The 13,985-nt window shown below is 47.4% G+C and overlaps 1 protein-coding gene across 1 annotated transcript; it reads left to right on the forward strand.

Moving 5' to 3' along the window:
- The first annotated feature begins 5,316 nt into the window (after window positions 1-5,316).
- Window positions 5,317-5,993, forward strand: LOC142407596 (small basic protein 1-like). The gene is made up of 2 exons (XM_075497225.1): window positions 5,317-5,374; window positions 5,863-5,993. Exons 1-2 carry the CDS (start codon window positions 5,317-5,319, stop codon window positions 5,991-5,993), a joined length of 189 nt encoding a protein of 62 aa, XP_075353340.1.
- Window positions 5,994-13,985: the final 7,992 nt, after the last annotated feature.

Raw genomic sequence — 13,985 nt, forward strand, 5'->3', positions numbered from 1 at the left:
GGCTGGAGTTGAGCTGGGATCTCAGCAGGGCTGGAGAGAGGAGTCTCGGAGAGAGCTCAAAGGGAGGAGGTGGTATACAGGGAGCCTGCGGCTGCCGGTTTTTATAGAGCGTTTCCCTGCGGAGCGGAGGATGCTGGGGAGACACGGGAATTCATCCAAGCCGTGCTGTCGGTGGCTGGGTGTGCAGTCATGGCACGAGCACCAGAATTTCCCATGTGTGCCCAAGTGTGCTGGCAGCCACCTCCTTCCCCCAGATCTGGTTACCCAATATCAGACAGGATTTCAGCACACTGGCTTTGATGAGAGCACAAATGAATAGGGGCTGTCAATAGCAGAGTTGTTAGGACTGGGCTGATGGGTCAGAGGGACCTGATGGAGATCTGCAGGTATAATGATGAGGGGAGAACAAGATCGGTATCACAGGGTTTCAGGCCTTTCCCAACCTCTGGCAGAGATGCAACTGCATGCAATAGGGCTGAAATGTGGCCACAATGCACCAATAAATCTCCCTCCATTGTCCAGACTGGTCACCATGTGGGGCCGTTGGCTCGGAAAGGACCCATGTTCCCATCCCCACTTGTGAAGGGAACCATGTCTGCAAAATCTCTCTGATAAATTTAGCAAACATCATGTTCAGTGTAGTCTCTTTTGTTGTCCCCTCTCACCCCTCTGATGGATGGGCAGGAGCACTGGGGCTGAGAGCTCCCAGGAGCCTGGATAAGCCGACCACTTGCAGACACTTTGATCATCACCTCTTCCTCACAAACCCTCCAGACAGATGTGGGGTTTCGAACATGAGCAGAGCTCTGCAAAGGAACTTTTCCAACCTCAGTTCACTGGGCTGTTTAATAGCTTTATAAACAGCCAGAAAAAAAGAGGTGACTGGTGAAGGGACAGAAGCTGCTGCTGATGCAAAATTACTGAATACCATCAAACCTAAATCTGCAAAGGGCAGCAGAAGGATCTTATAGCAAAATGTCAAATGATGAATCAGTGTCAGTTAGTTTAAGGTTGTGGATTTGGAAAAATATATAATCTCTGTACAAATGATGGGTCTGAATTACCTAAAGCCAGTTAGGAAGGAGGTTTGGGAGTCCTTGAAGGGAGTGCTCTGAAAACAGTAGGCAAGAACCAAAAAATGGAAAATTGTACATTAAGAAATTTTAAGGAAGTTATTAAGACAAAAGAAAACATTGCATTGCTACATCAATCTGTGGGGTATTGCACTGTGGTGTGTGCACTGCTCATCTCCCCATCCCTGATGGCCTACAGGAGGGCAAGAAGAGGTTAAAAGAAGGGTGGCAGAGCCAGGCGTTTCCATAAAATTAAATACACTGGCACTCTTCAGCTCAGGGAAGAAACTTTATTGGAGGTGTATCACAAAGCTGTAAAAATTTGGGAGGCCTAAGGAAGAGAGAACTATGGTTCTCCAGTTTTCATAACCCAAGAAATAGGTGGGATGCAATGGTAAATCAGGCATTTATCAAAAAAGTAACAAAAAAAGTCCTCTTTCACACTGAGCATAGCTGAAACACAGAACTCGTTCAAGAAGTTCAAGAAGTCAAAACGTACTGAAAGGACAAATGTATTGAAAAAGCAATTTATAAATTAATGAAGCAGGTAGAAATTAAAAAATTAGATATAAAACCTTCTTGAGGAAATGATCAAACTTCATGTTACTGCAGGGTGGGGAGTTTTGCTGAAGGAAAACATGTTCTTGGATTCCTTCCCAGGCATTTGCTTCTGCCCAAACCAGGCTCTGCACTCTGACTTGGCTCAGCCTTATGTTCCTCTCTGGGATCTTATTTGAGTACAGAAATCGAGTAAAAGTAAGGGTGAGGGGACTGTGCACCTCGCCTGCTTCCTCACCCCTATGTCTAAGTGTTGTTCTCAGGAGTTTGTCCTTTTTTTATTTAAGACCTTCGGCAAAGGTGTTTCCACACCCCTCCTGTTCAATCCTTTTTGCTGCTGTACAATCCTGTCATTGCAAAGGCTTTCCTACACCTCAAGTGAGGACTTCTCATTGCAACTGGGGTCACTGACTTCTCATCCTGGCCACCCAGAACAGACCGTACCTTTCTAATGTATTGCCTTTTGTGGATTTGAGGACTTCCGTGTTTTCCATGTCTTCTCTTTCCTGATCATCGTTATTCCACTTGCTTCAGTCTTCTCTTACAGGTCACATCTCCTTGACCTCCTGTCATTTGCTAAGCTCCCTTCAGCCCTTTCACTGCTTTCTTGAAGTACAGTGTACAAAACTGGAAACTTTTAAGGGGTGCACAGTGCAGTGGGTACGTCCTGTGTTTTACAAACTCAGCTTCTGTTTACACTTGTAGGACAATTACTGCTGGTTTCCCAACACCATGACTTTGCTCATTTGTGCCTACCTATTATCTACTGCAACCCAAATTTTCCCTGCAGAACTGCCATGCAGCCAGAAACTCCTTGTTCTCTATTCTCCGTATTATTCTTGTCTCTATAGACAAGGTAGCCTTCCCTATTACTTAATTCTACTTTTTTCATTACCTCTTTAGCATGAGAAGATCCGCTGGAATGCTAATCCTGTCCTCTAACGCTTTGCAGTCCCTTTCAACTTCTTATTTGTGAATTTAGTAAGCACACTCTCTAGACGACCATGAAAACTTCAGGCAGGTTAGCACTGGACTCACAACAGATCAGATGTGGCATGGCAATTCATTACCTTAGCTTCATTTACATATTTGCCTACCTGCCCTTTAATCAATATCATAGTCCTTTTTGAAAGATTTCAGGCAAAATACCCAAGCAAGGCTTGGGCCAAATGAATGTGATGAAAAAAACAGGCCAAGTGCAAGGTCCTGCACCTGGGTTGGGGCAACCCCCAGTATCAATGCAGGCTGGGAGATGAAGGGATGGAGAGCAGCCCTTCTTCCTGTGGAGAAGGACTTGGGGGTACTGGTGGATGAAAAACTGGACATGAGCTGGCTATGTATGCTCGCAGCCCAGAAAGCCAACCGTATCCTGGGCTGCATCCAAAGCAGCGTGGCCAGCAGGGCGAGGGAGGGGATTCCGCTCTGCTGAGACCCCCCCTGCAGCACTGCGTCCAGATCTGGGGTCCCCAGCACAGGAAAGACATGGACCTGCTGGAGCGGGTCCAGAGGAGGTGTCGTGGTTTAGCCCCAGCCAAGCACCACGCAGCCGCTCGCTCACTCCCCCCCGGAGGGAGCGGGGAGAGAATCGGAAGAGTAAAAGTAAGAAAACTCGTGGGTTGAGATAAGAACAGTTTAATAACTGGAACAAAATAATAGTAATAATAATAATGAATTGTAATGAGAAGGAAAACAAGAAGAGAGAGAGAGGAACAAAACCCAAGGGAGGGAAAAAGAAAAAAAAATAAAAAATTATACAACCGCTCACCACCCGCCGACCGACGCTCAGCCACTCCCCAAGCAGCGATCGCTAACCCCCGGCCAACTCCCCCAGTTTATAGACTGGGCATGACATCCTATGGTCTGGAATAGCCCTTTGGCCAGTTTGGATCAACTGTCCTGGCTGTGCCCCCTCCCATTTCTTGGGCACCTGGCAGAGCATGGGGAGCTGAAAGGTCCTTGACCAGTGTAAACACCGCTTAGCAACAGCCAAAACATCAGCGTGTTATCATTATTCTCATACTAAATCCAAAACACAGCACTATAACAGCTACTAGGAAGAAAATTAACTCTGTCCCAGCTGAAACCGGGACAGTAGGCCACAAAAATGGTCAGGGGGCTGGAACCCCTCTGCTGTGAAGAAAGGCTGAGAGAGCTGGGGTTGTTCAGCCTGGAGAAGAGAAGGCTCCGGGGAGACCTTACTGCAGCCTTCCAGTACTTAAAGGGGGCTTATAAGAGAGATGGGGACAGACTTTTTAGCAGGGCCTGTAGCGACAAGACAAGGGGTAATGGTTTTAAACTAAAAGAGAGGAGATTTAGACTAGAGATACGGAAGACATTTTTTATGCTGAGGGTGGTGAGACACTGGCCCAGGTTGCCCAGAGAGGTGGGAGATGCCCCATCCCTGGAAACATTCAAGGTCAGGTTGGCCGGGGCTCTGAGCAACCTGCGCTGGTTGAAGATGTCCCTGCTCATGGCAGGGGGGTTGGACTAGATGGCCTTTAAAGGTCCCTTCCAGCCCAAACCATTCTGTGACTCTATGATTATATGAAAATGTTGCACGTTTGGGGGAGACCCTTGAGGAACCTCACTGCCAATGCACGGGTCAGGGATGGATGCACCCTGAAAACTATTCCCCGTGATGGATTTGATGCCCAAGTGTTGTGCATTGTGTCCGTGCCTTGCAGACAGTGTCCGGAGCTTATCAGAACGGCACCCAGGCTTAATTACAGAATCACAGAATCACAGAATCGTATAGGTTGGAAAAGGCCTTTAAGATCATCGAGTCCAACCATGAACCTAACACTACCAATACCACCACTACACCATGTCCCTAAGCACCTCATCCAAACGTCCTTTAAATACCTCCAGGGATGGCGACTCAACCACTTCCCTGGGCAGCCTGTTCCAGTGCTTGACAATCCTTTCAGTGAAGTAAAATTTCCTAATATCCAGTCTAAACCTCCCCTGGCGCAACTTGAGGCCGTTTCCTCTTGTCCTATCACTTGTTACCTGGGAGAAGAGACCGACCCCACCTCTCTGCACCCTCCTTTCAGGCAGTTGTAGAGAGCGATGAGGTCTCCCCTCAGCCTCCTTTTCTCCAGGCTCAACAACCCCAGGTCCCTCAGCCGCTCCCCATCAGCCTTGTGCTCCAGACCCTTCCCCAGCTCCGTTGCCCTTCTCTGGACACGCTCCAGCCCCTCCATGTCTCTCTGGGAGTGAGGGGCCCAACACTGAACACAGCATTCGAGGTGCGAATTCATGCACCTCTGGGGAGCAGCTCTGCTGCCGGCAGCCCCGGCTGGCGCTGGGTCGAGCAGAGCCGTGCCCGGCGGCTCCGCGTGTGCTGGCAGCCGAGTCCCGGCAGCCGGATCTGGGGGAGGGGGAATTGCCCCCATGTGTCCGGGTTGCTGAAAGCAGCCGGCAAGTGGCGAGGAGAAGCCCACTGGAGCATGGACCTGGCTGCCAGGTGCCTTTGTGAGTGGGACCAGCGGGTCGGGGTGACATTGCACACACCAGCAAGCAAACAATGCCTCTTTGGAGATGGGTTTGCTCAATTTTCTCCTCCTGCCATACCACTTGTGGCAGGAGTCCCTCTATAAAACCCAGGGCCTCTAAGGTCCCCCACCGTGGCCATCTCAGACCCGCTTTGCTCCTGTTGTGCTGAGATCTCCGCTGTCCTCCAGGCATGAGGGTGCTCTGCATGGTCTTTGCTGTGCTCCTGCTTTTCTCCTTGGCCACCCCAGGTAAGATGGCAATGCATAGGGGTGGAGAAAGCGGGGCTGACCCCGAAGGCTCAGTGTGGGTCCCCTCTCCATCCTTTATGCCCTGGGGCGGAGGGAGGTGATTCATCTCACCCAGCTTTGACAGTGGAGATCAGCTACCTGCAGCTGGCTCTGGCTGATGATTTACCCAACCTAGCTCACACAACCCATTTGGGATGAGATGAATGCCACGCTGCAAATGCCTAACTCTTGTGCTCATGCAAAGGGATCTTGCCAGCAAGCTGCAGGTCTGACAAATGTAGAGAGATGACCTTTAAGAATCCAGTGGTCCCCCAGCTCAATGGGGACAGAAAGCATGGGTCCCATCCTATGTGGGTTTAAACCCAAAGGTACCCTGTGCATCAGTACCACCCTGGAGCCAGCAAGGAGATAACTTTTGGGGCTCTGCTCTCCTTCGGTGTCTAATATTTTCTCTTATAAGCCATCTCTCTCTCTCCGTCCCATCGCAGGGTACGGGCAGCTTAAGGGCACTTGTGGTGGGTACTGTTCCTACCTGTGTGCCAAAAGGGACGAGTGGACTTTCAGCCAGTCCTGCGGGAAGATGTACTGCTGCATCCCCCCACCCAAAAAGGGAAAATGATTGTGAAAGAATCCAGCCGTGGAGGAAGAGCAGCACTCGTGGTGGGGCTCCCGGCCCCATATTCACCGTGTGACAGAGGAGGTGTTCACTGCTTTGAAGTAAAGATGGGCAGATGTGATTTCTGTGTGCTGTGTGGTTCATTCACCTCCTGGGAGGGCCTCCAGGAGAGGTTCTGCAGCCAGACCTCCCTGGACCATGATCAAAACACACCTCTGACATCCCTGGACACTTCTGACAGCCCCAGACCCCTGACACCAAAGTGACACACTGGAAGAGAAAAAGCTTTGGGATTTTCCCATTGCTGCAAAGCAGGGTGGTGGCAAAGGCTGGGAGAAGACTGATTGTCTCATATTGTGTCTCCCTCCTCTACAGGTTGAATCCCAGGTCAGTTTTAAGGGACACAACAGCCCCCAATGCCCCATCAGTGCCATTCAGCCTCTGCACTGGGGACCTCAGTCCCATTGCGGGGGTAGAGACCGGAGGCAAACAGCCACCGCCTTCCCCTTGTCCCCCCAAAATCCCACTCCCGGGGTGCCTCTAGAGCATCCTCATCCCAGCGCAGCCACTCAGGTTTCGTGGTCCCATGGCTGTCCCGGATACTTTAGCACAAAGCAGGTGACTTCCCAATGTAGTCTATGACCAGATTATTCCCTTGGGGGTCACCGTTAATGGAAGAAAAACGAAGGTGGATTTCTTCAGTGTCCCCTTCCCTGCCCCCTCCACTGCATGATAAACCATTCACTCCAGGCTTTCTGCAGGGGGACAGGGAGCGATCTGGTGTCGGGTGGCTCAGAGCATCGTGGCAAAGGGAAGCTAGACAAGCCTTAGGAGCAATATTGGAGGGTGAGATGTTCGTGTCAAAAAAAGTCAACTCCCTGACTGGCTCATGGGACAGAAAACAGGCCTGTTTCTCTGAAACCCTCCAGGAAAAAGAATAACTTTGCATCCATGGGCCCTTTAAAACCCAGAAAAAGGCTACTGTACCGGTATTTGTTGGACTGAAGGATGCTGCAAGAGAAGAGAGGAAATATAAACCTCTCCCTGGCAGAAAGATTGTTTAATTTCTGCAGGGGGAAGGTCTGTGTCTCCTCTCTTCTGCAGCATCCTCTGTGGTCAGCAGAGATCTTGGCACTACAGCCGGTACATGGAGTTGGGGGCAAAAGTAATTTCTTCCTAAGGCTAATTTCTGTATTTGTTCAAAACTCCTCTGGTTGCCAGGAGAGTCTGAACACGGGGTGCCTGCAGACGTGTCTCTGCTGACAACCAGAGGTGAATCCCCACGTTGTGTCCGTACATGCACCGTAAGCTGCTCCAAGGGGCTTGCTACCAACCACCGGGGTCCAAATGGCTGTGTACCAGGCAATTTTGGGGCAAACAGAAATAACCCAGTGAGCAGCCTTATGCTCCTTTATTTTATCCTTAGGACATGGGATAAATGTGAAATCTGATAACTTTAAAAACTTTATCAGTTTAAAGACTAACCAAGGATACAGGAATCCTGATAAAGCCGTGGCAACGGTGGGATTTCTTATGACATTTTTTGTGATAAGAGGAATAAGTCTCTTTCCAAACTAGGTGGGTACTGTGACATACTGAGCCTGAGGAGGTTAACATCTAGTCCACGGAGGCTGAGATCAGGCAGGGATAGGCAGCAGGTAAATGTCACACTTGATACAGGATGGCCCATCAAGAGCCACAGACTGTTGTCTTCAAAGCAATAATTTGTCGAGCTTCACCTGACCCCAGACAACAGGATATTGAAGAAAGAAAAGTCACCTAAAACAACCATGTGCTGGTGAGAAGACTGCATAGACACGCGGGGTTGAAAGTTTGATGAAATAATAAAAATTGCAAAAGGAAACACTGAACAACAACGAAAAAACTCCTTTTGCTGTTTTTCTTTCCCATTTTCCCCCAAGAAAAAAAATAAGCCTGGTGTGAGGAGAGTGAAAAGACAAGCCACGTGAAAGCGAATGAACTGCAAAATGGGTTTTTGAAGTGGTGTATCTCGCTCTGCTGCATCTCCAGCCTTCAAAATGTTTCTGCAGCTGAAGAAAGTTTCTGACAGCAGTAGTTTATTTTGAATTTCTGTTGTTAGAATGACTGTTCCCCCCTCTTACTGCCCCTATCATCTGCAGCTGTGTAACCTCCTGGGGCACTTTGTTGCAGCATCTTGGGGAGCAGAGGGATGCTCCGACTGCACGAAACAACAGGCGGCAAGGCATGGGTCCTGTTTTGGAGGTTTCATCCTGGAATTTGACATGGGTGTAATGCAAGGAGAGGGGGGAGACAGGCTTCCTTCACCTTCAGATCCCACCTCTTTTATCGGCAGAAAGTTGGACCTGGCATCCCCAAGAGGAACCCGGCGCTCCCTGCAGTAGAGAAGCTCTCAAACACACAAAATGTGGGGGTTTTTTCCTAAAAAAGAGGCAGAAGGAAATTGCCTGGCTGCTTCTGCCCAGGTGCCCTGAATGCTAACCCTGCACTTGCCAGGCTCAGAAGTTGCACGTGTTGCAATCTGGGGGTTCATCCACTGCAACTGGCTCTTCCCTCCACTGGCCGCAGAAGCAGGGAGGGCAGCCGGGGCGCAGCTCTGTTACACAGGACAGCTGGCATTTCATACGCATGCGCTTTGTGCTTATATTAAATACGGTTTTTGCTTTTTCACCCCTTTCACAACAGCAGAGCAGCCATCTAACGTTTCCACAGTGAAAGGCACTCAAAGGAAAAAGAAACTGTGTTTGCCCTGTCCTGACAGCCGGGAAACGTCCAAAACCTTGCTGGGCCACTCATCTCTTGCAATGATAGAGCATCCTGCAGCTGCTATGGATTCATCTTCAGAAGAAGCGAGTGAGGAGCAGGGAGCGAGGGACACTGGCTGCTTACGGCAAATGTTTTGGCTGCAGAAGTGTTGTCTCCCTTGTGTGGAAATGCTATTTGTCTGAGTTGTCTTCAGCAAAGGAAAGCAAAAGGCCCCTCTGTGAATGGCATCCAAGAGATTCTCACTGGCTGCCTTTGGAGGCAAGACAGGAGCTGACGGGAACAAAAATTTGACTGGTCTCTTGTAAAGATGGTCAACAATAACAACTTAATTTTGGTAGGAAACTTTTTGACCACAAAGGCTGTTATTCCAGGACCAGATAGGAATCAGAAGGTTGCAGAGAGCACTTCAACCAGTCTTACTCACACGCAAAGTGAAAGCAAGAAGGAGAGAGGTACTGGTGATGACATGTACGAAAGAAAAAAAGTAAAAATGGTAGGGATTGTGCTCCGGTGTCTGAGAAATCCGTAATAACAGACTGGCATTATGAGAGAGAAATATTCAGCTATTACACCAACAAGAGGTGCTTCCCAGGGCTAAACCTTCCTCTTGGCATCATGAAGCTGAGCATCCAAAAAAGACATGCGATCAAATGATACTGCATACATGGAAGGTGCTTGTGGCAGTTTCAGGCTTTCAGAAGAAGGATGAGCAAAAGCATAGAGGCTAAAACAGTAACCCCCAACATCACACATTTGACAGCATCACACTGAAAGTGTGCTACTCGTTGCATGTTGGATGGTGCTTTGGGTATGAAGGTGCAAGATAGGGTTGGAAGATGTAGTCGTCTTCCCAGAGTAGAGCTCTGGTACAGAGGATCTCAGAAACTGTGCCCAGACCTTGTCTTGGAGGGGATTAGTTGCCCAGAAGTGAATTTCTTGGACAAATGTATCCAGGTGTGAACAGATGACCAAGAAAAAGAGAAAACATATCTTCCCTAGTGTGGTCCGTCACCATTACTACTAAGAATACGGTCTCTTTCTAATTTCAATCTGTTCATATTATGAATTCTAGCTATGCCCAGAAGCAGATTTACATCCTGGAAAGCACCTTTTATTGGCGAAGCAGTTGGATATTTATACTTTACGAAGCCAGTACTGATAAATCACTGGATTACAGGGTTTTCATATGTTTACAGGAAGAAAACACCAGCTGCAGGCTCACTGACCTAGCAGTAGGAGACAAAGACGTAACAAGTGATTTCTCAGTACTGCCTGTGGTGTGTTAAATAACAGAGAAACAGCACTCGGTTCTGACTAACATACTGGGCTTGGTTCAAAGTTTTACCCTGGGAGAGCCACTCTGCAGCACAGATCATCGGGTACTTATACCCCACATCTTTGCAGGAGCAACAAGGGATGAAAAGGCCACTCCCTTTGTGCTTAATTTCAATAAGGGAGCTACATAAAAATTGAGAAATTGTTAAGAAGAAGACAAAAGGGACAGCTAAAAGAGTTAAATCTTTGCAAAAAGATTCTTTGCAAGCACCGTGGGAGCTATTTAAGGCCACTATATTGGAGACTGAGAGAAAATGTATGACACCTATTAAAAAAAGCCCTGAGAAAGAGCAAAAGGAAAAGGTCATAGCAGAACAGTGGGATGAGGGAGGTTGTTAGAAAGAAGAAGCTGGAATTGTGTCCAAACACAGAAAATAGAAAAGATAATAAACTGTGCCTGACAAAGTGTAAAACACAATAAGGCAGCTCAGCAGAGAATTGCAGGAAGAACTTGCAAAAGGCAAAGAAACTTCTTAAAATAAGTCTTTTTTTTTTCCAAACACATCAGGAACAGGAAGCCTGATGAAGAGCATGTAGGGCAGGAGATGGTCAGAGCAGTAAAGCTAATAAAAGCTAAGGCCACTCTATGGAAGGTAAACGAAATATCTGCAGCTGCATTCACCTTGCAAGAAAGAAGGGAGGTCTTCATGCTGAACTCTCCTTTCGGGGACTCATCAAAGGACTTGTCTTAAATGTAAAGGAGGTGGAAGAGAGGAAATAAGCAGCAACAAATCACCAGCACCCAGACCTTTTTCCCCAAAAAGTCCTAATGGAATTCAAGGGTGAAACGGTTGGGGCTACAGTGGTAAATTTGATCATAAAAGATCTGGAGAAGGGGTTGAATGGAAAGATGGCAAAATTTGCTACTGGCACTGCGTTGTTCAGGGTAATAAAGGTGCCGGCTCCGGAAGGACCTCACTGGTTTGGGTGGCTGGTTTGTAAATTGGCTGATGAAATTCAGTGCAGATTGATGTAGAGTGATGCACATAGGAAAAACCAAACTAATTTTATATGTTGAATGAATGGCTCTATGTTGGTTATATCATTGCTCAGTAGAGACCGGGAATGCAAGTAATAAGGAGAGGAAGAGAGAACAGGGAACAGCATCATCACACAGTATTGCTTGATAAACCTTGGGAATTTTAGCCAGAAACTTTGGAACCATTTATTTGCTTTTTGATTTTCCCATTTCAGGGAGAAAGTGTTTCCCTCCTTTTAATGACAGCTAATATCCCTGTGCAAGACGAGGGGAGAGTTGGAGGCACCAAGACTCATATTTGCCATTCGGAGAGCAAAATCTGAGATCTGGTGAGCTTTCAGCCTCTCTCTTATCAGGGAAGCATCAACTAGAAAAAGCCCTGACGGGTCATTGCTTTGCTTTTTATACAAACTGCACTCAACCAGAAAGGTCCACGTCCCGACGCAGAAAAAGCCAGTGCAAACTCTGCCCCGACTGCTGCCTGCGATTATACGTAGGTATGAGTGACAGAGAAGCAGATGGGCATATTAACACGAATCATTGGACCAGACGTTTTCATTATGCCTGGCATTCCTCTTTCTTCCAGGGCAGATGTACTGACTGTCACTACAAGAAAAGACAGATCTTTAAAATGTATAGCACCAGACAATATGGTAACTCCAGATTTGTGTGGAAAGTGGTTTTTTGCTGCTCCATGCAGCTTGTTTCCTTTAAAATGTTTCTGCAGAAGTCATTATATTTCACTGAAAATAAGATACAGAGGAAAGCAGTGGGGAAAAAAAAAAATCTTACAGCCAGGATCCAATTTATTATCACCTTGCAGCTTCCAGAAGCAGGGCTCAGAAAAACACCCTTTCTTTTGGAGCTGCAATTTATGATGCTGTTTTAATTGGTACTTAACCATAATTTCTCAAGTTACTCTAGCTGCCAGATACGAAAGATAAAGAGTTTTTCCCAAAATACCTGTCCTTTCAAGATGTGGAACATCATGAAAGCTTCGGGTGAGAGGGGTGAATAAATGACTGCATTGAAGTGATGTGGTTTTAGGTGAAAACCAACAGCAATTCATGATCACTTCATTATTCCACTCCCGCACATGCTCTATTGTAGTCTATAAATATGAGGGTATCTCTGCTTTATCAGTGAAAAATATGGTTCCTTTTCCGGATTTGTCTGGATCCCCGTGAACCCCAAGTCTTAAGGCCCCTCACTTTTTTTGCTTTTCTTACTAAATTCACTGGTCAAAGAAAAGGTATTAGAAGGGAAATACAGACGATGACTGAGGAAGGATCCTCTGCTGAAATAGTGAGAATTTCCACAATGACTTCAGGGTATCAAGACACATGGGTGATTCAAGACCTGCAAATTACTTGGGCGCACATACACCAAATCAAGTCCTGGACCAGTGGCACAGAGAACATCCTAACAGAGGTTATTAACAGTGGCCTAATTTTACAACATAGAGTACTACCGTTTCTCCAGAGCTGGTGAGAAGGTATTTTGACAACACCAAAGTTCACTGGGAGGTCAGAGCTGATGCTGCCAGAGATGTGTTAGGTGCCCCAATTTCTTCCTCTTCTAGGAACGACTGAGTGGGAAAACAAAAGAGGCAGTTCACAGCCCCTTTTCCAACCTGCTGCAGAGATCTTGGTTATGTTTCTCTTCACCTTTCCATTTATCCATTCCCCATCCACGGTCCACAGAGGTCATCAGAAATGGTATTGGCTTTATTCAAGCTGGCTTGAATGAAGCCAGCATGAATGCTTGCATGAAATTCATGCATTTACTGGAAGAGAAGGAGGTGGAAGCTTGCCACGGGCCATTGTGGGTTTATCATGTTTGCAGACAGCTCCTTGAACGCCTTCAGCAACTGTGGGTCATTACTGGGTGGTCTCTCTTTTAGGTCCCTCCATCTACATTTTTCACTTTCACCAGTCCCTGTTTTGTCTCATTGTGTTCCCTTACAATTCTTGGGTTTCTCCAACCCTGTGGCCCTTTCTCCCCACAATCCAGGGACACCTTCAGATGCTACAAGATTTCAGGAGACCTGCATGTCACCAGCACTCATAAAACCACAGATAGGACACGGGAACATGAAACAGGACATCATTAAAAGGACATGTAGACAATGACTCTATTTTCTATATGGTGACTCCATAGGCTGAGGCAGATGAGGATGGACAAAATCATCATAGCAGAAAAGGCTGCTGCACAGCCCCTTTACAGACCCTGCTAGGGCTGTTGTATGCCCACAGCAGGCACCAATGGATGCCTCCAATAGATGCTCTTGTAGGTGGTCTCAGCAGAGAAGCCTTGGGGAACTAGAGGGCAGGAACGATGCTTTCCCAAAGATCCTTTTAGAGAAGGTCTCTGGGCAATGCTGAAGGGAGTGTGAAATAATGCACCCATCCATTCCTGCTCATTACTCAGTCATGCTAACATTGTTTTGCCAGGATCTCAGATGGATACCGATTTTCTGAGCCCCAGGACTGAACCAGGCTCTCTCCCTCATGCGAGACCCATGAGTTTTGCTATGAGGCTCAGTGGGGAAAGGGACACCCAGGAGGGTGTTATTCCAACCAGACATTTTCATCCACCATTGACTGAATTCACTGTGGGAAACAGAGAGGAAAACTCCGTATGTTTAGCACTTCTGTTACAAATTTTGTGCAAAAAGAACAATGAGACATGCAGCTAATGGGCCTTTTGGGTTGGGCTTGGAGAACCTGTCCTAATGCTCTACATGGGATCATGGGGACACAAGTAACCACACCGCACACACCAGAGTTACATCTCCTTTTTTTTCTCTTTTTAATTATTGAGAGGAGGGGATGACAATTGGGTGAGACGGCTGAGAAGCTGCTCCCAAAGCCACCACGGTGCCTCCTCTTCCCCAGAAGCTTCCTCTTCGGCTC

This window comes from Mycteria americana, chromosome 3 (genome assembly GCF_035582795.1).
Source record: "Mycteria americana isolate JAX WOST 10 ecotype Jacksonville Zoo and Gardens chromosome 3, USCA_MyAme_1.0, whole genome shotgun sequence".
NCBI lineage: Eukaryota > Metazoa > Chordata > Aves > Ciconiiformes > Ciconiidae > Mycteria > Mycteria americana.

What these genes read in the sequence shown, in the direction of transcription:
- LOC142407596 (XM_075497225.1), top strand. Translation starts at nt 5,317, where the DNA reads ATGAGGGTGCTCTGCATGGTCTTTGCTGTGCTCCTGCTTTTCTCCTTG. An exon ending in TTTCTCCTTGGCCACCCCAG is followed by an intron (nt 5,375 to 5,862) that starts GTAAGATGGCAA and finishes GTCCCATCGCAG; the next exon opens with GGTACGGGCAGCTTAAGGGC.